Raw genomic sequence first — 26046 nt, 5'->3', positions numbered from 1 at the left:
TTCCTCCTGAGCAGCTCTGCTGCCCCAGAAGAGCAGCAGTGGCGGCAGGGGAAAAGACAAGAGCGACTGGCTGGCTCGAGCACTCAAGGGAGCAGCTCAGCATTTGCTGGCTGGGCGACGCTGCCCCTCCCACTGCTCCTTCCCCTAACAATTTTGGACTTGCTTGCCCCCAACCATGCTTCCTTACGCTGTTTGTTTTCATTTAGCTGCCACTTGAACTCCTCGAAGTCCAACATGGCTAGGGGAAGGAGCAGTGGGAGGGGCAGCCAGCCGCCCAAACAGCAAATGCTGTCCTCCCTTGAGCCCCTGAGCAGGCCAGTCGCTCTTGCCTTCCCCCCCTGCTGCTGCTGCTACTCTTCTGGGGCAGCAGAGTTGCGCAAGAGGAATACCGGAGAAGAAAAAGAATTAGGAATCCTTGTGCGCATGACTGTTGCCTCTTCTTTACCATCCCTTGGACTTTGAGGAGTTCAAGTGGCAGCTAAATGAAAACAAACAGTGTAAGCAAGAGTGGTTGGTGCAAGTAAGTCCAACATGGCTAGGGGAAGGAGAAGCGGGCAGGGCAGCCAGCAAATACTGTCCTGCTTCCTTGAGCACCCGAGCCAGCCAGTCACTCTTGCCTTTTCCCCTGTCACTGCTCTTCTGGAGCAGCAGAGCTATGCAGGAGGAACGCCGAGAAAGAAAAAGAATTAGGAATCCTTATGTGCACCGCCGCTGCCTCTTCTTTACCACCCCACCTACCTAATTTGGAGTGGTTTTGTGTGGGGGAGGAAGCAAGGCCCCAGAAGAGCAGCAGCAGCAGCAATGGTATCTGCAGGCAGAGGGGCTGCTCGGGTGCAAGGGGTGGCAGGGAGGGAGGAAGACGCAACTGGCTGGCTCCTCCTCCTCCTCCTGCCAGCCTCACTCTGGGCAGCGTCCAGCATGGAAAATTTAAGGAATTTGCAAAATAGGGTGCATGGTGTGGTACTGTCCGTGTGGTGAGGACACGGTCAAGCTTGGCTCAAGCTGCAGTGCTCTGAGATTGCAAGCTGCCATGTCGTTACTTGGGAGGTTACTTTCTTCACTGGCTCTGCAGGGCAAGCCAATTTCTGGTCCCTGAGAGGGGCGGGCTGTGCTTAACATTGCTGTAAGGGCATGCCAGCAGCAGCAGGCTAGGCGGTACGCTCCTCTGCGGTCCTGCCAGCTGGCATGGCTGTGTGAGGCTGCAGGAGGACAAGCTGCTGCTGCCTCTGCAAAGGCAGGCCAATTGTGCCGGCAAAGGTTGGTCCAAAACAGGGGGGAGTATGTGCATGGGAGAAGAGGTTCGGGGGTTATGGATGCTGGCATGTGGGAGTGTTGGCATGGACACGCAAGCTTATTTTCGCCATGCAACAAGGAAAAGGTTAGCCACCACTGATCTAGAACATTGATTTCTACTTTCTTTTCTCCCTTATATGTTTATCTGATGCATAGATATTTGTTAAACTATATGGAATGTTATAGCTGTCTATTAATCCATAGTTCTGTTACAATATATTATCTATTTAATGTTTTCTATAGGTTGGCTGGAGTACTGCACGAGATTATTACACATTTCTTTGGTCACCTATGCCTGAAAATTATGTGGAAGGTTCAACAATTAATTGTGTATTATCTTTCCAAGGTAAATATTTAGAAGCAAACAGGCAGTGTTTTATTTAATATTTCAAAAATACTGTGATATTTTTATTACAAATAATTGAAACATACATTATTTCTTAGGCTAATAGTAAAATTACTTAGGGTTATATAACAGTTTTAATTAAGTGCTTTGAATAACTGGTTGAAAATATAAAATTGGAATTGCACAACAATTGTAATTTGATCATATTCAAACTAGGGTAAATATAAGGACATGACGTATTCTTTACCACTCATTGAAGCCATTTTAAAAGGCCTGTTTTGGAATGGAAACACCCCCCCCCCCCCCAAGGTCTAGGATAAATAGGCAAAGCTCCTTAATTTAATTTCCACTGATAGAATCTATTCATATTTTGTATGAATCTCCTGGAATGGAACTTTGGTTTGTAAATAATACATGTATCCTATATATCTGTTGCAAATTAATAGGTTCTATGACAGGCATTGATCAGTTTGATTATAATACAAGCCTTCCAAGTAATCAAATTCAAGTTTTAATTTTTGTAGCTCGAAGTGTTAATTTTGCATTTATCATGAACTTTAGTTTTTGCACTTAAAGTCATTGGAAGAACGTTATGGATCAGTGGGACTCTTTATTTTTATATATTTATATAAAGTTATAGAAATGTGGATAACTACTTTAGAACAAGCACACATTTCATTTTATTCAATTTTTTATCACTAGAGTTTGGCCTTCTGATCAGGACTGCTATGAATTTTTTTAAAAATAATAGTTTCATGCAAAGAAAAACCTGGTAGCACTCTTTTTGTAAAAATAGTATTTGTACCCTTATTTTTCTGTCATCTTTGAAATGTAATCAGATGTAATAAAATGGATAAGAGGATGGTAAAATCAAGAGGTGATTATTACAAAAGAGGTGATGGAACAATATTATGAGAAATTATATACTACCAAAATTGGTGGGAGCTAGAAGACTTATTATTGGTCATTTATTAGTTTTACCTATGTCTATATAACATTTGGAATTCAAATAAAAAAGATGCACATTGCAATAAATACCAAGTAGAAAAACACTGAGATACTACTAACGCATAGTATTTTTAGCATAGTTAAAATATCTTTTTATTTAAATACGTGTGTATGTGTATTTCATCTTTATTATTTTCTCATAAACAACTCAAGATGGGAACATACCTATTACTTCTTCCTCTTGCTATTTTTCCCACAACAACCCTGTGAGGTGAGTTAGGCTGAGAGCATGATTGTTTTTCCTGACTAAGGCAGAACTAGAATTCAGTAGATTCCTGGTTTCTAATCTGGTGCCTTAACCACTAGACCAAATTTGCTTTATATTTAGATAAGAACAAGTATGTGCTTTCAATTCTTCTTTTTATCAGGGTACTACCTCCCAAATGATGATGGAGAATTTTACCAATTCTGTTATGTGACACATAAAGGAGAAATACGTGGTGCAAGCACTCCTTTCCAATTTCGAACATCGTCTCCAGTTGAAGAATTGTTAACAATGGAAGATGAAGGAAATTCTGATATGTTGGTAGTGACTACAAAAGCTGGGCTTCTTGAGGTGTGAATTAACAAACAATTTATAAAATATAGTTTACTATATAATACTAATATCTCAGAGATATGAAGAAAGTAGGAAATTATATCAAATATAATTGAACCCAAACTGGTTTCAAGCAGAATGATTTGTAAGAGATTTGGGCTATCTTCAGTGAAAAATAATGTGTAAGATGTAATTAAAAATTAACCAGCAAAATATGTGCTTGATTGATGCCATGCAGGATTGTAATATCTGTATCTGCAGAAACAACTTTGCTCCTTACTACATTTTACATGGCTTTTTAAATAAAGTACTAGTGTTCAGCTATCAACTATAAAATTTAGTTCATAAGCATCTATGGATTTGAATATGATGGGTTATGAAATAGTTCCTTGTTTTAGTCCACCTTACCTGTTGGCTGGGAGAAAATTGTAGGCTTAATATGCAAAATCTCTACAGTTTTGAAGCAAACACTTTTTGTTTTTAGTTCAAAATTGAAAAAATTCTGAAAGAAAAAGAAGAACTACTAAAAGTAACTGCATCACTTGAAAAAGAAACTCTGCAACTTAGAGATCAAGTTGAAAGACTAGAAAAAGAACTTGTGTATGAGAAAGAAAGATGTGATAAGCTGGAAGCAGAGCAAAAGGTTTGTTCTATAATTATATCTATAACATATTTTTTCCTTTAACACAATACATATTTTGTGCACAGTTATTGACTGGGTCAATATACTTTTTATACAATGTTAACAATATTAAATATCGTCTTCCAATTTCTAATCTTAACATGCACATTGTAATTATAATATTCCTTTATATATCTGTGTATACTACTATTTTCCCAGTTTGTACTCATCTCCCCCCCCCCCAAGGGTTGGGGTCCTCCTACATTCACATCTTTGTCTTTAAACAATACCATCCTCTCTTTATGATTCATTATCACTTTCCCATAAACACATTTTAATATCAATAACATTTCTTCATACAGTGCATTTGTTGTCCCCTGCTGAATCACTATTTTAAAAAATACTCAATATTCCACCATAATTCTAATATCTCAATTTTCTAGAAAAACTAATAAGGCTAATTATTAATAAGATTTAATCATTCCCAGGATTATATCTCTAGGTCCCCTGAATTTATTGTGCTTGAAAGCTATAAGTTTCAATATATTTTTACACAGTTAATAAAAATAATACAATTACATATACATGATCATAGTCTTCTAACCTTAATATGTTTATGGTTATAATAAATTCTATTGTATGTCAATACATTTGCTACTATTTTCCCAATTTCTACAAATTATATTAAAGGCTATCTTGTTATGCATAATTACCTAAAATATCAAGGACATAGTACATAAATGTAACTTGAATTTTATAGTTGGCAATTGTTTTAGCAAGCATAAATAAAACATAAAGTAATTGTCCTCCATACAAAAGTATATGTACAGTGTTGTGCCCAGCAGGATCCAGTTGAGCTGCTGATGGACTCGGATAACGAGGAACCATATGAGTCTGCCCTGGATGATGTGGAGGACCCTGTGCAGGGTTCAGACTCAGAGCAGGGACCAGAGAGGCTGGTTGACCACCAGGAGGGGCCTGAGGCATGGAGCAGTGGGGAAGATCAAAGGCAGTTTGTCCCTGATGTTAGATTGAGAAGGGCTGAGAAATGGAAGCAGCAACTCCGTAGGCAGACTCACAGAAGATGATTAAGCACAGGTGGTTGTGGATTGGCCCCTCCCAAGAGAGATTATAGATGAGGTGTTGGGAGGGGACATTTGCAGGAAACAACCATTCGAATTAGTAGTTAAGAAAATCTATCTGTGTATTCTAGCCGTGTCTGTTCATTTGGACTATCTACGTGGCTTCATTGGACTTATCTGGGTTGCTGCAGAGTTAATCTATTGAATGTGAGTTGTCTGGGCCCTCAGCCAAAGGATTCGTTATCTCAGTAATTAAATAGCGGCAAACAGCCAAGCCTGTGTTTTGGTTTATTCACAGGTGTGGAGGGGGGTCAGAACAGTTTGTTTCCTGCCTAAGAAACGCTCAACTGGCACAGCAAGTGTCTTGCTGGCCGGCCAGATAGCTCAGCTTCTGGGGCATGCTATTTTCCCCCAGCCTCGGAGGAAATGTCCGGTTTCCGTGCCTGATAATTTTCACGGCACCCAAACCATGTTTCCAGCTTTCTTGGGACAATGCCAGCTCTTTTATCAGTTTGAGAGCAGAGGACTTTCCCACTGACTGGGCTAAAGTGGGGTTTATCATCAGCTTACTTTCCGGCTCCGCAGCTCGTTGGGCTACTCCTTTGTTGGCCCAGGCTAGCCCTTTGATGGATGATTTCAGGGGTTTTCGCGATCACCTCAGACTCATGTATGAGGACCCCATTAAGGAGGAAACAGCTACCAGACGTCTCAAGATGCTGAAGCAGGGCCGGGGTTCCTTGCAGGACTATGTCAGTGAATTCCAGCTCCTTAGCCATGATTCGGCCTGGAATGAGGCAGCCCTCATGGATACCTTTCAAGATGGGCTGTCGGACGACCTACATGATCTGGAGCTGGTGGAAAGGCCACCGATGTTCAATGCGCTGATCCACCTGTGCCTCCGGATAGACACCTGGTTGCAGAGGCGGGGGAGTTGCTGTGCGTCCCAGGAGACCAGAGGGGTGCCGATCCCACGAGAGGCTCTAGCTCCACAGGAGGAGTCCATGGATTTGGGTGTCGCCAGACCCCGCTTGTCGCGAACTGAGATGGACAGACGTCGCGCAGGGAGGTTGTATTTTTATTGCGGTGATCTTGGGCACCTGGCAGCGGTTTGCCCCAAGAAGAATAGGGGGGCTGCGAGGTCTGGGGCCTACCCCTCAGCTCCAGAACAACTTGTCAAAAAACGGTCGGAGCCCGATCTGAGGGAGACCTTAGGTTGGGCGCACACTGAGACAGAGATTGATGGCCCTCCCCGGCACTTGATTTTGGCAGCACGCATTCTCCTGTCTGGTAGTCCGCCGGGGATTCCGCTTCATGCCCTGGTCGATTCCGGGGCTACCATGAACTTCATTGATGAGGCGTTTGTCACCAGGAATACCGTCCCTCTGTGTCCGGTGGACCCACCAATGCTGGTCGAGACCATTGACGGCCGGGTACTTCTGTCTGGGCCTATTAATGCCGCCACGCAGCCCTTGTGCCTAGTCATCAAAGATCACAAGGAGGCCATCCAGTTTTACATTGCTTCGAGCTTGCATTTCCCCGTGGTGCTGGGCTTGGTTTGGCTGCGGGCGCACGACCCCCAGATTTATTGGTCACTTGGTCACGTTCCTGTTCTGCAATGTGTCCACCACACCCATCACGTCTGTGCAGGCCAAGTGCTGAGTTCGCCCAGGGTGTCCTTGCCGGCGACTTAGTGGAGTTCGTGGACGTCTTCAGCGAGCAGGAGGCGGACCAATTGCCGCCGCACCGGCCTTATGACTGCCCCATCGACTTGATGCCGGTCGCGCAGCTCCCTGTGGGTCGCTTGTACTCCATGTCCAAGCTGGAATTGGCCGCATTGCGGGACTTTCTGGGCAAGAACCTAGCCTGGGTTTTATCCGGCCCTGCTCTTCGCCACTGTCTGCCCTGGTCTTGTTCTGATGACGTCACCAGCCTCACCAGCCATAAACCTCACCGCACATCACTGGTCCATACAGGCCTCACCAGGGTGGAACCTGTCCTGTTAAAATAGCTGTATGGTCTTGGTCACTGTGCTGCAGCTCAGTTTCAGTATTGGCAATCTTCTTATAGCCTAGTAGGCCATCTTTATGTAGAGCAACAATTTATTTTTTCAGATGCTCAGAGAGTTCATTGCCATGAGGTGCCATGTTGAACTCAGTGACTCAGTGAGGTTTATGGCTGGTGAGGCTGGTGACGTCATCAGGAAGGCGGGGAATGGGACCACGTGTGCTGGAGGCTGAGGCTGCCTCAGCCTCCAGCACACGTGATCCCATTCCCCGCCTTCCTGAGCGTGCTCTGCTGGCTCGCGCTCCGCAGTCCCCAACAGCAGCTGCTTTTCAGTGCTTTTCTGAGCGTCTGGTGTTTAGGACATCCAGCTATCTACCTAAGCGCCAGAAAAGCACTGAAAAGCACTTTGCCTCCAAGCCACTTCGTCTTGATGACGTCACCGCAGCTGCTGGGCGCAGCCGGACGGAGGTAGCCAGAGCGACGCCGAGAGCGACGCCGAGGCAGTCCGGGCGGACGAAAGAGCGAGCGAGCGATGGAGGATCAGGCAGCCTGATCCTCGGTCGCTCGCCCGCTGGACTGCCTCGGCGCCACTCTGGATACCTCCATCCGTCCGCGCCCGGGAGCTGCGGAGGCAGAAATGTTGGCGCTCCCGGATGACGAAGCCATGAAAGCGACTGGGGAATAACGAGAACCTTCCTGCCTTTGCTGGACTTCATGCACTCCTCGCGACTGCAATATATGTCCAGAAGTGGTTTTTGTGGCTAATGGGATTTGGGCTTCTAGCCCAATAGCCCCTGCCACTTCTGGATGTCTATTGCAGTCGCGAGGAGCGCGCAAAGTACAGCGGAGGCAGGAAGGTTATTGGCACTTCCGAGAACCCTCCTGCCTCCCCTGGTTACCCAGCTGGCACCGCCCCGCGCGCGCACCGCCTCCTCCATCCTCTTCCTCTTCACTCCCCAAAGGCTCTTCTCCTTACCAGAGCTAAGCGGGAGCCGTGTAAAAGGGATGGGAGGAAATATATATTATTATATATTATTTCATGATGAGAGGTGAGGCTCTGCCTCCCCTGCCTCCCCTGACCGCACGTCCCTGGTTGATCTTCCAGTGACCAGTATGTGAGAGTGAGAATGATAACACCAACCTTAACACACCTGCTCCCTCTTCACACCTGAGACCTTGTAACACTAATGAGTCACATGACACTAGGGAGGGGAAAAGTCAAAAGATCAATAGAGATTACTTTTCTTGTTGCTTCTGTCATTAAACACTTATTTATGAATATCTGAGCTAAGCTTTTAATTTAGATATTTCATCATATTTTGCATATGTATGTGTCATACTAAAACACTTGCATCCTGCTTTCTCCTGTGAACGTATGAATGTAGTAAATGATAATTCAGTGATATGAGATAACCTTGGGTCTCTAGTGTTTTTAACTTCACTTGATACAAATCACTTAAATATCATACATCTATTCAATAAAGATTTTGTTTCCCTAAATATAAGGTACTTATTAATGTAGATTTGGTAAAGTGAATTAAACGTATGCAAACATGCACACCTTTAAAATCAGGTTTATTTTTTTTTTAAAGGATAGTTTTAACGCTGCAGAAACCCTTGAAGCTGAAAATGAAAAACTCAAGAAAAAATATGAAGAAGCTACTTCCAAAGTTATTCAGCTTGAAGAAGACATCATGATTGTCACTCAGAAAGCTATTATAAAGGAAACAGAATTAGATAGGTATGTAACAAATGCAAACTTATTTTCACTGATAACTAAATAAAATTTAATTGTACACCCAGAGTTGCTTTGAGGAAGAAGATGTATGGCATATAAATTCAATAAATAAATTAAAAATCCAAATTGTTTTTCCCCATGTAGTTTGAAAGATAAACTCAAGAAAGTAGTCTTGGAAAAGGAACAATTTGAATGCCAGTTAAAAACAGAAAAGGATGAAAAGGAACTTTACAAGGTAAATTCCAAGCTATTAAATTTTTGTAGCTGTTCAATGGTAGGGATAATTCTATTACTGAAGGTACCTTAATCAAGTTTTCAATGTTCATGATCTATCCCCATAATAAATCAGTATGAGCACCTCCTAACCTAAAGCTGTGATTTAGCGTTAGATAAAAAAACTCATTTCCCCAAATTCAATCATCAAATATAAGCCCATGTATCAAAAAGAAAATAATGAGTAGAGCTTTGCAATAGCAACAACAAGAGTTTGGAAAACACTCCTCTTCCACTGTACCAAGGTAGAGAAAGCCAAATATACTGCCCAGGCCTAGATCCCTGAAAAATTGCATTGAAACTTTACCAGATATTGTGCCTTTTCTGCCCAGACACACTAGTATTTAGCAAGAAATATCTCCTCATACCAATCCTACTCTGCATGCTTAGGGCCATTCAAATTTGTTCCTTATCAAATATGCACCCAAATAAGTTTCTTTTGCTTTAGCCTTCTGTCTCATCCCAGCTACTTTGTGATAAGCCTGTTTAGGATTAGAAATGTGAATTCATTTCATTTACAGATACACTTGAAGAATACAGAAGTTGAAAATTGTAAATTAACATCTGAAATCCAGACACTTAAGAATTTGGATGGAAACAAAGAAAACCTTATAGCATATTATAAAGAAGAGATTGGCAGATTACAACTGTGTATGAATGAAAAAGCAAAACTGAAGACAGCTTTCCTGCTTACTTCACCAAATAAGGTACTGATATCAATTTAAAGCATCTTTGTTTTTAAGTCCTTGATATTTTGTTTTCAGAATATTCCAAATCAAATTACCTGCATCACGTGTGAGGCATGAACAGTTGGAGTCTGTTCCCAATGTGCGCATGTGCAGAGTTGCCAGACAAAGGGAACAGTTAAAGAACAAGGGTCCACTTGGGAATAAGGCCATTGGTGGACAGTGAATAGCCCCTCCCATAGAGAATAAAAAAGGAGTGAAAAAGGAGGGGTATTTGCAGGAGATAATTAGTTCATTCCTGCTTTCTTGCAAACTATTGGTGTGTCTGAAAGATATCGGCCTGGCCACTCTCCAAGCCTGATAACAGTAATAATGACTATCTTGAAAGACTATGGGCCGGGACTTTACTGGAGAGGAATTCATTGAAAATTAAATAAAAGGGGTTTATCGGGACGAGGACTCGGCTTCGTGCTGCTGGGGAAGCCTAGGTCAGAACAACAGATTGCCAGGAGCCATGGGCAACAGCAGACGGCTATAATCTCCAACAATTGGAGAATTTGATACATTACTAATATTTATGCCTTGGAAATTGGTTTTTCTTTTTGTTTAAGGATAACACAATAAGTTAAGAATAATATATAAACTTACTGCTTTATTTTTCTAGGAAGAGTCAAGTTTTCTAAAAGAGCAGCTTCGGAAAGCTGAAGATCAAATTCAGGCAAGCAGGCAGGAAGTTATTTTCATGTCAAAAGAACTAAGTGATGCAGTAAATGTGCGTGATAAAACAATGGCAGATCTTCATACTGCTCGACTTGAAAATGAAAAATTGAACAAACAGTTGAATGAGGCAGTAGCTGAACTTAAAAAAATATCTCCTGTGAACAATGAACAGGTAAAAAGGGATGTTCTGTTCTTATGTTTTACTTATAAAGCTCTCATGTCAGTTAATATGAAATTATTTGGATAACTTTCAGCAGAAAGTATATTTCTATTTCATTTAAGTGTTTACCTAAACAACATGTGGGCATCACTTACAGTGTAATAACGTATATTTAGATTGAACTTGGAGCTCTAGATGCTTTTCATATATTCATATATTTTAAAAATTCAGAGTTCCACTCTGAAATTATAATAGGATATAACCAAAACATTGAATAGAGTATATAGAGCAGTGATGGCGAAACTTTTTTGGCTCGTGTGCCATAAGTGGAAGCGCATGGGGGTTGTGTGCGGGCATGCCGCACCCATAATGCAATGTGCGTCCCCCAGTGCGCATGCGCACACTACAGGCGTGACCCCTCCATTTTTTGCATGCTTTTTTCGCCCTCCCCAGGCTCCAGAGGCTTTATAGGAGCCTGGGGAGGGCAGAAACAGCCTCCCCCGCCCCCCCCCCGGGAGCCCTCCGGAGGCTTCAGGGACCTTCAGGGGGCTTCCTTGAAGCCTCCGGAGCAGTCGAAATGAACCTCCGAGCAAATCGGAAGTCACTTCCAGTTTGCTTGGAGGGTCGTTTTGAGCACTCCGAAGGCTTCAGGGACCTTCAGAACACTTCCCTGAAGCTTCCCGATCAGTCAAAACGAACCTCCGAGCAAACCGGAAGTCCTTTCCCGAAGTTCCGGTTTGCCCATAGGGCTGGTTTTTTGCGCTCCGGAGGCTTCAGGGAAGTTCATTAAGCCTCTGGGGGGACAGGGGAGGCTCTTTTCCCCCTCCCCAGGCTCCTATAAAGCCTCGAGCCTGGGGAGGGCGAAAAATGGCTTTAAAAAAGGGTGAACTCAGCTGGCCAGCGCGCGCATGTGCGCTGGCCAGCTAACAGGGCAGCACCTAGCATGCCCTGACAAATGGCTCCGTGTGCCACCTGTGGCATGCGTCCCATAGGTTCGCCATCACTGATATAGAGTATTAGTGGTACAACTTCCATTGCGTTACTATAAATTGGATTTAATTCATTTTATGTTTCCACATAATTATTGCAATACAATTGCAAAGTTGGAAAGGACCTTGGAGGTCTACTAGTCCAGCCCCCTGCCCAGGCAGGAAACCCTATATCGTTCCAGAGAAATGGCTATCCAACATCTTCTTAAAGACTTCCAGTGTTGGGGCATTCACAACTTCTGGAGGCAAGCTGTTCCACGGATTAATTGTTCTAACTTGTCAGGAAATTTCTCCTCAGTTCCAAATTGCTTCTCTTCTTGATTAGTTTCCACCCATTGCTTCTTGTTCTACCTTTAGGTGCCTTGGAGAATAGTTTGACTCCCTCTTCTTTGTGGCAACCCCTGAGATATTGGAACACTGCTATCATGTCTCCCCTAGTCCTTCTTTTCATTAAACTAAACATATCCAGTTCCTGCAACCGTTCTTCATATGTTTTAGTCTCCAGTCCCCTAATCATCTTCTCTGCACTCTTTCTAGAGTCTCCACATCTTTTCTACATCGTGGCGACCAAAACTGAATGCAGTCTGTAGTTTCCTGGATCTATTTATTTTTCTTTTTGGGAGATGGGAACCACATCAGCTCTTTTCCAGTCCTCTGGCAGTTCCCCGGTGCTCCAGGATCTCTGAAAGATATAGTTCAGATATAGTTCAGTGGGATCTGTCTGATCTGAGATCTGTTCTGTTCTGAGATCTCGTCTGCCAGTTCCTTCAGAACCCTGGGGTGTAATCCATCCGGTCCTGGTGATTTGAACTCGTCTAGGGTAGACAGGTGCTCACTTACCATTTTCTTTCCTATTTCAATTTGTCTTCCTAATCTGATTTTTGTGGTGCTGTTTTTGATAGGTTGGACTGTTTTATCCCTTTGTGAAAAAACAGATGCAAAAAATGAGTTAAATAGTTCTGCTTTCTCCCTGTTGCTTGTCACCTTCTTGCCACTTTCTCCCAGCAATGGACCAATTGTTTCCTTAACTTTTTTCTTGTTTTTAACATGTTGGAAGAAGCTTTTTTTTGTTATTTTTTACTTTTGTGGCAAGCCTTTCTTCATTGTGAGCCTTAGCTTTCCTCACTTCATCTTTACAGGCTCGGGCTATGTGCTGATATTCTGCCCTAGTTATGTCCCCCTCTTTCCACTTTTTATACTTAACTTTTTTGTCTTTCAATTTGTCAGAGAGTTCTTTATGCAACCATGCTGGTTTCTTTTGGGAGCTGTTATTTTTCTTCTTCATTGGTATTGTGCTAGACTGGGCTTTTGTAATCTCATATTTCAAAATTTCCCAAGCTTTTTGACTTGTTTTCCCCTAGAGGATTCTCATTAATTAAAGTTAATTTATTGTAACCTAACAGTTGTTTTGATATGGGAGAGTTTCTTCAGAAATTGGCTTACATTTCTAAAGCAGAAAATACAGGATAATTATATTGCTCTATATGAATTATCATACTCACATCAGGGTAATTATCTTACTTTGCATCAAAATAAATAATATTTAGCTGAAGCCAGTAACAATTTTTTCTTTCTTACTTTTTTAATCAATCCATTAAAGACATTGCACCAATAGGAAATAAACTATTTTTGTTATATATTTTTATTGTTAAACAGTGTAATACAAAGAAAAAACTAAATTAAATAATGACAGTGTAATAAAACAAAAAAATACTAAGCATATTTTTCTCTGTAAAAACCATATTGCAATATCTAATTTCCCTTTTTCTAAAATATGAAGTATATAATGAAATTTGATTAGACTCATATAATGGACGCAGACATTTGATCAGTTTTACAAAACTACTTCATAATAATAATTTTGTTTATTATTTGTGAAATATCTTCTTTTCCAAAACCTTTTCCCATTGTTACACATTAATTCTTTGAAGCTTTGTATCCATTATTATCATACAATCTTTGATTTGTTCCAGCTCTATCCCATATTTCGTATGTTTTTCAGTATGTTACTTATGTATTTGTCCTGATTCATCCTTGGTTTTGTATAATTGTTTCAAATTCTGTAACCTTTGTTAAGGTTCTGCTTTCTTTCTTTAAATCACTTTTTAATTTTTTAGCAATTTGCAAGCAGTTTGCAAGATTCTTGTTGAATCGTTAGTCTGTTTCCTGAATCTGGATCCAATATGTTGATTTAAAAGCTTAAATGTGGAAAAAACTCTTTTTAAAGAATATGTTCTTGTTTGGGGAAAGGGAACATCAAATGTTGCAGAGAGAGAACTACGCAGAGAAGTTGAAGATTTAAAGCTCCGTCTACAGATGGCTGCTGATCATTACAAGGAAAAGTTTAAAGAATGCCAGAAGCTGCAAAAACAAGTGAATAAATATATTAACCAGAATGTAAGTTATATTTTTATACAATCAATTTATTATTTTGGATGAAGCAGACAATAGAATGTATATCTTTGAAAAAGCGAAGTTCACAGTTACTCCAAGTTGGGTAACCTAAGTTTCATGAATGTTTTAACTACAAGCCTCTAAAATTCATTGGAAATAAGGCAGGCAATTTAATGGAACTGAGGCACAGTAGACAGAGAGTCATACTTATATATAATACATGCAAAAATGCAGTAACCTACTCCATTTATATTTGCAACTTCTTGTTAATCCTTATCCAGAATGCTAACAGTTGTCTATTCTAGTTTATCATTTATTTGAATGTTTTCTGAACTCTTGGATAGCATCCTTAGTACAGTGTCAGATGATAGTTGAAAAAATGTAATTGCCTTTTAGAAAAGTGTAATATATTATTTATAAAGGAAGAAAAAAATATACATTAGTATATTAATAATAAATACATTAGTAATTATGTATTAGAGGAGGTAATAATGCATAATTTTGTAATCTGTTCATTTATGATTTGGCAGAATAAATTTTCATCAATGAGCAAAAGTAATTATGTTAGAATTGATCTCTGTCATCCCATAGTAGAATGAAAGGCTCAATTATTATGAGAAAACAGCACATATATTTTCCATTACAACAGGAATTTCCTCTTTCTGTGACTTTATATGGGCTAAATTCCTTCTACTGATTCTCCTAGATAAATATGTGATATCTGCAGTGAAACTAGTTTTTCTGCCTTTTTTCTGTTACACTAGCTTTTATTGATCATAATTTCAACTGATGATTCTTAAGACTTTTTTTAATCCATAAACATTTTGAATGCAGTGTCAGGGATTATCCTTTTCAAAAAAGCAAAGAAAGAGCAAAATGAAATATTAACACATATACTAATAATGATAATAATAATAGTGTAACAGAATAATTTTAGCTAGATTTCTCTTTATTGGCTTATTTGTAATTCTATTAATTATATTAGCATATTTATAATTATAAACCATCTTTATATTTAATTCATAATAGCAATAATCTTCCTTCATCTAATTTCTACCTCTTAACTCTAAACACTCATAAAGTCTATTCCATGTTAAGTAATATTCTGTGCTTTGTCTTTTATTTTTAATGTCAGTCTCTCCATTTCGGCAGTCTAATATTTTCCGAATTATATATTCATCTAATGCAGTGTTCTCATTGTTCCAATATTATGCAAATGCAATCCTTGCTGTTGGCACTACATACAAAACTAAATATATAGTCCCTTTATCATAGCCCTCCGGCATTATACCCAACAAAAATATGTGGTTTCAAATCTATGTGTTGCTTGATCATCTTTTCCAACTAAGTATGTATTTTTGTCCAACATTTTCTTGCTTTCATACAAGTCCACCACATATGATAATAAGTACCTTGAGTGATTACACTTCTAACATTTGGTGGACATATTGCTAAACATTATTGTCAATCTTGCCGGTGGCAAATGCCACCTATAAAACATTTTATAAAGATTTTCTTTATATGCAGTAGCCATTGTCAGTTTATGTTTCCTATCCCAAAGTTTTTGCCACATTGTTTCTTTGACTTATTCCTTTTTCATTTTATAACTTAATAAATAGTTATATATTTTTAATCAGTTTTTCACCTGTCCCTAATAATGCCATGTTTCCCCAAAAATAAGACAGGGTCTTTTTTGGGGGGGGGGTCCTCCAAAATAGCCTTTGTTTTTGGAGACGTCTATTATTTTTGAGGTGCAGGAGGCCACGAGCGTGGTTACCTCATGGCTGCTGCTGTGTTGCAATATTTTCAGGGAGGGCTTATTTTAGCGCACGCAATTGGGCTTATTATACGGGGAGGTCTTATTTTCAGGGAAATGGTCTCTTTTCAAGTGCTGTTGGTTCTTTGTAAAAAAAAAAAACATGCTTTTGCATCTTTCTAGTATCTTGATTGTATTTGCAAATGCAGCCACCCAGCAAAATCCATCCCTTAGTTTTGTAGTTGTTGCCTGGTTTTAAGTTCACCATTTACATTTAAAATGTCTTTATAAAATACAATTGTTTGCAAATTAATAAGATTTGGGTGTATCAGCACTTCCAATATGGAAAGACAGTCTGATATTTTCATATCATTTGTAATTTATTTTTTTCCATATCTGAAGCAAAGCATTCCTCACATAGTGTCTTTGAAAGTATCTATGTATCATACTCCTTCCATAACCATTAAAAAGCATGCCATCTTAGTTGAAGATCAAGTCCCTCCAATAGTAATAATCTTCTATGTTTCAAGTTTATCCATTCTTTTACCTATGTAAGTACATAGCCTGATAGTATAGCTCCCAATCTGGCAGTCAAAAAACCCCATTATTTTTAAATTCCTGTAACATTCTCAGCTTTATTATTGCTTTTTTCCCTTGCCATATACTTCAAGATTGTTCTATTGAATTCTTCAAAGTATTTTTTTCTCAATTTTTATCAGTATTGTTTGGAATAAAAAAAGTAGTTTTGGTAGTATTTTCAATTTTATAGTGGCAGTTCTCCCTATCAAAGATAGTTGTAGATTCTTCAATTTTTCCAAGTCCAAATTAATTCATTCCATTATTTTATATAGTTATCATCTTTAATTGTTGCACATCTTGCCTTTAAATAGATGCTTAAATATTAACTTTCTTTACTATTTGAAGATCTATTTTCTCTTTCAGTTGGTAAGGACTCGATAAGTAGACAAGAATGCCAAACACAGACTGAACATCTGGCTGACTGTGTGAATAATAATAATAATAATAATAATAATAATAATAATAATAATAATAATAATAATAATAATAATAATAATAATAATAATAATAATAATAATAATAGAAATAACAACTGAGATGGTCAATACCCGAGTAAAAAAAGTAAAGAATTGGACATCACCTGGAAAGGACCAATTACATGGTTTCTGGCTCAAATATCTGACCAGTTTACATGCAATATTGGCCAGGCAACTTAATGAGATTTTACAAAATGGCCAAATTGATGAATGGTTGACAACTGGAAAAACATACTTGACTCAGAAAGATGCAACTAAAGGAACAATACCTGAAAACTACAGACCAATAACATGCTTGCCAACAACCTTCAAATTACTCACAGGCATTATTGCAGATAACATTATGGATTATTTGGAAACAAACAACATATTGCCAGTAGAGCAGAAAGGCAACAAAAGAAGGAGCAGGGGCACAAAAGATCAGCTCCTAATTGATAAAATGATATTAGAAAATTGTAAGAACAGAAAAACAAACTTGAATATGGTCTGGATTGATTTCAAAAAGGCATTCGACTCATTGCCACATAGTTGGATCATAAAATGCTTAGAAACAACTGGCATTAGCAAAAATATTACATCCTTTACTGAAAAGGCGATGAAACAATGGAGAACCGAGTTGGCAGTAGGGAATGAGAACTATGGAATGGTTAATATCAAGCGAGGAATTTTCCAGGGTGATTCACTTTCACCTCTTCTCTTCATCATCGCGATGATCCCCCTATCAGTAATCTTTAAAAAAATGAAATTAGGCTACCAAACAGCCAAAGAAGCCGAAAAAAATTCGCATTTATTATATATGGATGATTTGAAACTCTATGGAAAGTCAGAAATAGAAATCCAATCATTGACAAACACAGTCCGAGTATTCAGCACCGATATTTCAATACAGTTTGGCATGGAAAAATGCGCCACTGTATCCATAAAAAGGGGCAAAATCACTGCGTGTGAGGGAATTGAAATGCCCAATGGCCAACTAATTAAATGCAACAAAAATGAAGCCTACAAATACTTAGGCATTCTGCAGTTGGATAATATCAAGCATGGAGAAGTAAAAACTATTGTCAGGGGAGAGTACACCAACAGAGTTAGGAAAATTTTGAAATCTAAATTGAATGGTGGAAATACAATCAAGGCCATAAACACCTGGGCAATACCAGTTATAGCACTGGAATTACATTTAAAACAGTTAAAAATTGACAAAATCACCATCAGTCAAATGCAAAAAGCCGCACTGCTTGGATCTGCACACATATTACGAAAATATGTTACGACGTCCTAGGCCCCTGGGTGGGGCCCGACTAGTAATTAATGCCAAATCCGGCGAAACAACTGGCCGCTGTGATACAATTCTGTTGATGAAATAAATAATAATAATAATAACAACAACAACAACAATAATAATAATAGGAAAGATGTGAAAATAACAAAAGAAATGGTGCAAAGGCAATCAAGAAAAGTGAAGAATTGGAGTGCACCTGGACCAGAGGAGCTACATTGTTAGGGTTAGTATTAAAGTCCAAACTGAGTGGAGGAAACATCATAAAAGCCATAAAAACCTGGGCTATACCTGTAATTCGATACTCTGCAGGAATAATTGACCCAGATGAAGTTGGACAATTTGGACAGAAAAACAAGGAAGCTTATGACAATGAATCATGCTTTGCACCCTAAAAGTGATGTTGACCAATTGTATCTACCAAGAGCAGAGGGTGGTTGAGGACTCCTACAAGTAAAGCAGACTGTAGAAGAAGAAAGACACAGCTTGAATGATTACATCCAGAAAAGTAAAGAACCCATGATTAAGGAAGTAAAGAAAGGAGGCCTTTTGAAAACAACTAAGTTAAAAGCCGAATATAAGAAAGGAGTAATTGAGAAGCGAGCTGAAAACTGGAAAAGCAAAGCTATGCATGGCAAATACTTGAAAAGTATTGAAGGCAAAGCTGACCAAAAACTAACTTGGAACTGGTTAAGATCAGGAGTACTGAAAAAAGAAACAGAAGGCTTTATTTTGGCAGCTCAAGAACAAGCCTTCGCCACAAACTGCATGAAGGCAAATATTCAACATGTTACCACCAACAGCAAATGTCGCCTCTGTAATGAGAAAGATGAGACAGTCGACCACTTGATCAACGGGTGCAGCAAAATTTCACAAACTGACTACCTACAACGCCATTATTTGTGGGACTTCAGAATCCAGACAGGCACTTGGCCTACAACACACCTGACATAACAATAATTGAAAAGAAAAAAGTATGGTTCATTAATATTGCAATACCTGGTGATGCACGAATTGAAGATAAACAGCAAGAAAAAATCACAAAATAACGGGACTTGCAAATTGAGGTTGAGCGACTGTGGAAAAAGAAATCATGTGCTGTCCCAATTGTAATTGGAGCCCTTGGAGCAATACCTAAAGGGCTACCTCACTATTTGAAAATTCTAAATTTACCTGACTTGAATATTCTGACTCTGCAAAAAACCACCCTAATTGGAACAACTTATATCCTCCGACGTTACCTTAAATAGTTCCTAGGTTAAGATTAACATTAACATTAACAATAATAATAATAATAATAATAATAATAATAATAATAATAATAATAATAATAATAATAATAATAATATAACAACAACAACAATAATAATAGGTACTAAAACAAAGAAAAACAAATTTAAATATGACATGGATTGATTACAAGAAGGCATTTTACTCATTACCTCACAGCTGGATTTTCACCTGTCTGGAAAACTTTGGAATAGCAAAAATATATGTACATTTTTGAAAACAAATATGCAAAAATGGAAAACAGTTCTAACAACAAATGGGGAGAACATTGGTGAAGTCAACATCAGACAAGGAATCTTCCAAGGGGATTCACTTTCACCACTTCTGTTCAACATTGCAGTAATTCTACTGACAATAATCCTATGAAACATAAAATTGGGATACCAAATCTCAAGCCAACATGGCAAGATAAACCATCTATTATACATGGCCTACTTTATTAAATATTCTAACAGCTATTTGTAATTCGATGCATATTATTTCTCCTAGTTTCCTTTAACATCCCTTTATCATTTCTCATGACTCTGAGAAAAAAGTTTAGAATTATTCCAAAATAGGAGGAAATATTATTTTAAGCATGTGAGTGATAAATATAAATTAGTTTAAGGATTATATTTGGACAAAAGAATTATCATTGGCTAAGGAAAGAAATTAGGCTAAGTTTATATTTCCATTTTGTTCTAATGATAGGAAGATAATCACATCCCAGCTGATAAATTTTAATACTGATCTGTTCAATATCTGCAATGTCCTACTATACTTTAATTTTTAATTCATCTTTTTTTCAAATTTAATTATGACCACTTATTACATTATATAAGTAAAGCATCCCCTTTGTGATGGTATTTCCATAATTAAAAAGCAATAAAATTCAGAGTGAATACAGATTGTCCTTAACTTACAACCACAACGGAACTCAAAATTTCTGTTAAGTGAGACATTTGTTAAATGAGTTTTGCCCCATTTTACAACCTTTCTTGCCTCAGTTGTTAAGTGAACCCCTGCAGTTGATAGATTACTAACACTGCTGTTAAGTGAATCTGGCTGCCCCATTGATTTTGCTTGTCAAATGGTTACAGAAATTGATCACATGATCTTGGGATACTGCAATAGTCATAAATATGAATCAGTTTCCAAGCATCTGAATTTTGATTACATGTTCATGGGGAACTGCAAAGGTCATAATTCTGAGAATGGTTATGTCCCTTTTTTCCGTGCCATTGTAACATTCGACCGTCACTAAATGAACTGTTTTAAGTTGAAGACAACCCATATCATTTTCTGTGTATGTTAATATTTAGTAGTTCAAAATACATTTCTATTTGGTTTTGATTTTCAAATCAGTGTGAGTTAAGATATGTATGCAAATATTTTTAAGTAATGGATACATCCTTCGGGAGAGGGTGCGGCTAAGAAATAAATATTTATTATTATTATTATTATAATACTTAAGGTCACTGCTTATCATATGCAAGAGTCAGATTTAGGTTATTTTGCCTAAAATGAGTTGTGTGTTGTGATAAAATGGTGGCCATGATCACATGATTGCAATTTATTTTTCTGAAAATTTCCCCTTATTTTTGGTTTCTGGCAAAAAGTGCCTCAAAGTGAACAAATTTGCTTAACAACTGAAGTCATAAAATCAGCTCCAATCACATGTAACCTGTTTTATAATTATTGCAACTTGTGGGCTCAATTACAGTTATAGGTCGAGGACAATCTATATTCCATTTTTAAAAAATATTTAAAGGTGCATCCATCTCCATATTACCATCCATGTCCCTTGACTTTCTACAGAGAGTTTACTACAATCTTTTACATCGCAGCCATGCTTTAGAGTAAAAAGGGTGGACTCGCAGATATTGTTAGATGTCTAGAATATGTCAAATTATATAGCATTGTATTAAGGGTTCCCTTTTGCTGAGGTATTTAGATAAAGATTCTTAAGACAAAGTTTTGGTTTTGCTTAATTTGTTTTGTATCCGAGGGGTTATTTTTATTGTATTTGTTTGAAGAATTTGCCATAGAATCCTTTTAATGAAAGAAATATTTTAAATAAAATCTTTTTCATAAAGAAAACTTCAGGGGATCAACTGAATTTGACAGATGGCTCAAAAAAGGAAATTTTCATTTTATCGAAGCTGGTGATAAAATGTTGCCCACATCTCCAGGTATCAGCTCCTCCTGTGCTCTCTTAGGGAAAATAAAGCTGAAATCTAAAAATCTCCCAAACCATATATAGCATGTTTCTCTTCCACTGGTAACTCTTGGAAAACTTAAAATCAGAGTGTTCTCGGAGCTAAGATTGGCATAAAATGCAAATCTATATGAATTAATTAGAAGCCTTTTTTTAAGCAAGGAAAAAGCTTTGTCAAATGGACGAAGGGCTGTCTTCATCATGAAACAACCTGGAATTTCATGTTTTGTTTTAGAGTTTTTAAAAAAATGCAAAAACTTCATCTGTGTAGCAATTCTTTCTTTTCATTCCAGAGGATGAGGAGATAACTTATCTTTGGTCTATGATTTAGTGAAACATGTAAATAAATAAATCTCCATGCTACTTTCTGCCATGATATTGAAATGATGCATAGTAATTGTAGATTTTAATTAGATAGCTATATCATGTGCATTAAACCTATATCATCAACCTTACTGTTTATAACTAGCATTTCTTAGTGTTTTTATAACAGAAAGCAGTAATTTTCTATTAATGGTGAAAAGTGTATGGAATGCTACTCTTCCTTTTTCTGATAGACAAGATCAGAACTTACATCCTCATTTACAAAGAGGCAATCACTTCCCAGTTCCAAATTGCACTTAACTATGGTTTGCAAGTCTTTGTCTGAACTCCCCTTGTGGCTTTTTTCTCTGGTTCCTTTTTTTAGAAGATTAATAGTCATTTGCTATAGTTGGGAAATGATTAGAGCTCAGCTCTTTTTATCTGTGCTGCTACAAAACCAGATCTATGGAGTTTGGGAGGATCATGAGGTGAAATAGTTTGTGGAGGGCTATTTCTGTCTTCTTAGGGACTCTGGCTCCAGTAGAATGCCAGGTATTTTCCTTCAACCATGATTGAGTTCCTCTCTGCTTTTTTGGGCACCAGACAGGACAGAATCTAGCAAGATTAGGAAGATTTTTTCTTCCACTGACTGCGATTGATGGTATAGCAGTCAATTCAGAGCTCAGTACTGGATCTTCCTCATCATTTTGTTGCAGACTGCCTGCCAATGATCTTGGCATCTGTGCTGCATAGATCCAATCTTTAGCCTTGAAGAATGGTAACAATCTTAAACTGTGTCTCTGCTCATATATTTTTTTAAACAAAAATTAGCAAGAATCACTGTTTTGTTTTTCTGTAAAAAAAAGAGCTATACTATTATTTTTTAGTTTTTGTTTTTGGTAATGACTAAAACTGATGTTGTCATAAAGAAGGCAAGTGAAAACACTGCTTATTATTTTACACTTCACAGTTCTCCTTTGCCAGTCTTATCTGGGGAGCCTATCCATTTCAGGTATCTTTCCAGAATAAGATAGAGAGAGGATTGGGGAATTCTCCTGTTTGCAGAATCAAGCTGCTTTGTAATTAGCTTTTAGGCAAGGGTCCTTATTCCCTGTTCCCTTTGATGGGAGAAAGGGGGATTATTTGTTCTCTTATCATCTTCTGGTTTGACCTGCTTTAATAATTTTCTAATCATGCGGCTGGGAGGAGGAGAAAGGGTCAGTCCTCCAAAAAAATATATGCTGATTTACCTTCAGCTTTAAGCATGCTTTTGCGGTCTTTACCAAAAATCAGTAAATATAAATATCTGGCACCCTTGAATATGTTGTCATCAGAATGTAAACAGAGTTCATTTTAATTAGAATTATTCATTCAAAACTATATTTTTCCTCAGTATATGCAATTAGCATCATTTCATCTGATACAGTTTTGGAGTTTTCAGAAAAGGAACAAGATCATGAAAAGAATAAAGAAATTTCTGATAGAAAAGCAAAATTTATGAAATGCAAGCCTATGCTGTCAGTAAGTAAAACAGAAGAAACTAGGGAGTCATCATAGGAAACCTAAGTGTTTTTAGTATGTTTATGTCCACATTTGACTTGGATGTATTTGAAAAGTTCTTGTAAGTTAATATCTTTTTATAAGTCATTTAAGTGTCAATCGGAACTGGCAAAATATATTTATGAATACGGTAACTATTTATGACATTTATTCTTTTGGTGAGGAAACCTGCACTTTCATATCTATGGTTACTCAGAAATAAGTCCTGCTTTATTCATATATTATTGTTAAATATTCATAAATTTGCATTATCTAGGTCACATATAATAGGACTGCATAGTATTGCCCTATCTGAGGCTATTTTGTATTCAGTGTATAAAAATAATTTTAAAACATTTGCTGGAAGGTCTGAATGTGTACCTTTTTTCATGTACAGGATTGCCAATAACAAAAGGGATGAAAAATAAACGCCCCCCAAAATAGGATTATGAATTATGTGTCTGGGCTTTTCTTGAAGGGAATGAATTATTTAATTCAATGAACATGGCTAGTATCAAATGATATTCTAAAGATGATTTACTCATAGTCTTGTTTGATTTTACTAGCACTTGATAATATTTCATAACTGATTGCACTGCTTATTGAAATTAAAAGCAATTAATTTCTGTTTCTGGATTTAGGTTGCACTTGATAGTTGTAAAAATTTATGGAGTGTGTTTATAATGATCCAAAACCCAAAATGAAACTACTTGGCAGAAAAAGAATTGTGCATTAGTAGAATGCTACTAAACACTTTGAAGAGTGTTCATTGTTTTATTCTTTAGCTAAAACGTCAAATTATATATGATTAGAGGCAATTGAAAAGCAACTCAGTTTTTGGATGCTCAGTTAAAAAAATGCCCTGGCCAAAATAATCTGTGGGTTTCTTAAAGCTTGATGATTTATTATTTTTCCTTAGGATGAGAAATTGAAATGTACAATGTATGCTGATGAACTGGCCAAATTGGAACTGAAATGGAAGGAGCAAGTGAAAATTAGTGAGAGTGTGAAGGAACAACTAGCTGTGGTGAAAGACCAGTATCTAGTAAGCCTAACAATTATTTAATATGGTTGTACAATCTTCTAATTAAAATAATCACTTGCAAGGGAAATTAGAGTTGGTAACTAATAGAAGTGTTTACAGGGACAACCATTTATTTAATGACTATTCTTAAGTTACAGTGATGCTGAAAAAAGTGATTTATGACTTGAACCTGAACTTATGAACATTCCATGATCACGTGATCAAAATTTGAGTGGTATTTATGTATTTATGACAGTTGCAGGATCCTGAGGACACGTGGTTTGTAACTTTTCCAGGGAACTTCCAGCAAGCAAAGTCAATGGGGGGACCGGATTCACTTACCCACAATGATTCACTTAACAACTCTTATCACTGAACATGTCACCTATTTCTTTCTGTACTGCTTTCAATGATGCAGAATGATTTATTTTCCTGGCTTTGGGACTATTATGATAGAGAGCTAGCTCTTCTGAACATGAGTTTCAGCATGTCATTTACACAAGGAAGACCATTGTTTTTGTCAATAACTAATTAACTTGAAAAGTGCTATTTGTTTTCCACACCATAAGTGACTACAGAAGCTCTTGTTTTGTAATGAAAGGAAACAAGTATTGTAGGAGAGAACAGCCCTAAAATTACATTTCTAAGTTTCTGTTTTTGTTATATTAAAAATACATAAATAAGGAATAGTTATGTTAGAAACTTAATTCTGTAAATTAAAATTTGTAATTGACTGGGAATTTTTTATTTTGCTCTCATCGCTTCATTTCTTCATGTCCTCATCCCAATATCGTACTTACATCCTATTTTATAAACACACATATCAGCAAAATACTTAATATGCTAAATCAGCTTTTTATTTTTGCCAAATGAAAGCAGAGACCAGCTTAAAGGTTACAGTGTGAAGTCTGATTTCTCATTTATGGATTACCTTTTTTTGCCTTGCCTTAATACTTAAGAAAGTTTTGAAAACCAGCCTTAAAAATTCAACAAAACATTAAGTACGAAAACCAAGTACAGTCAATATAAAGAACTAGGTAGACCAAATAAATAATGATGTGATATTTCCAACACCCACATTGAGAGCATATCTTATAAATTATGACAATAATACTCGTTCTTTATATTAAGTATCTGACTCTGAAAATATATCTGGAGAACTGTTTTTCAGTCACGAACATTATTTTAATTTGTGTTTTAAATAGATGCAGTTGGCTGAAAAAGACAGACAGATAGATGAATTGACATCTCACCTAGGAGTTCTCAACAATGAGAAGGTACTGATTTAATATCGATGAAGTACTGATAATAGATATATAATATATATCTGTCATGTGGCACTTGGAACTATTTCAGTACAAAAAGCTGCACAAGAACAAAATATGAATACTGTAGTAGAAGGAAAAAAATATCTTGGGATATAATTAAATGTGAGTTTGTAAAGTGGTGCAGCGGAATCTTGGTACTCAACTTCTTCAGAACTCATAAAATTTGATAATGAATTTGATGTGAAAATGTCCTGGTACTCGTTGCTTGTTTGACTTGACATGGTGCAATAAGAAAAGAGGGATGACCACGGAGAAAGGACGGGAAATCAGTCCTGTCAGGAAGGTCTCTGACAAAGGAAAAGGGACAGACACGAGGTCCTACCTGGCCGGAAAAATTGTCATGTGGTAAGTCATGTGGCAGTCATCCCTTTTAGCATTCATTGCACCTTCTGGAACCAATTAACAACGAGTACCAAGGTACAATT

The 26046-nt window shown here is 37.7% G+C and overlaps 1 protein-coding gene across 1 annotated transcript in view; it reads left to right on the top strand.

Moving 5' to 3' along the window:
* TAX1BP1 (Tax1 binding protein 1) overlaps nt 1-26046 on the top strand; it is a 45355-nt gene that overhangs the window by 11970 nt on the left and 7339 nt on the right. Inside the window, 13 exon segments of the mRNA XM_081933475.1 lie at nt 1537-1639; nt 3016-3203; nt 3670-3828; nt 8486-8634; nt 8776-8866; nt 9426-9611; nt 10255-10482; nt 13710-13856; nt 21306-21356; nt 21359-21401; nt 23133-23251; nt 24189-24314; nt 25499-25570. Coding sequence (XP_081789601.1) covers nt 1537-1639; nt 3016-3203; nt 3670-3828; nt 8486-8634; nt 8776-8866; nt 9426-9611; nt 10255-10482; nt 13710-13856; nt 21306-21356; nt 21359-21401; nt 23133-23251; nt 24189-24314; nt 25499-25570 — 1662 coding nt within the window.

The sequence above is a fragment of the Natrix helvetica genome, assembly GCF_964273705.1.
Source record: "Natrix helvetica genome assembly, chromosome: Z".
In the NCBI taxonomy this organism is placed as follows: Eukaryota; Metazoa; Chordata; class Lepidosauria; order Squamata; family Natricidae; genus Natrix; species Natrix helvetica.
Note: the sequence above shows the minus strand (reverse complement) of the source record. Positions and strands in the feature narration are given on the sequence as shown.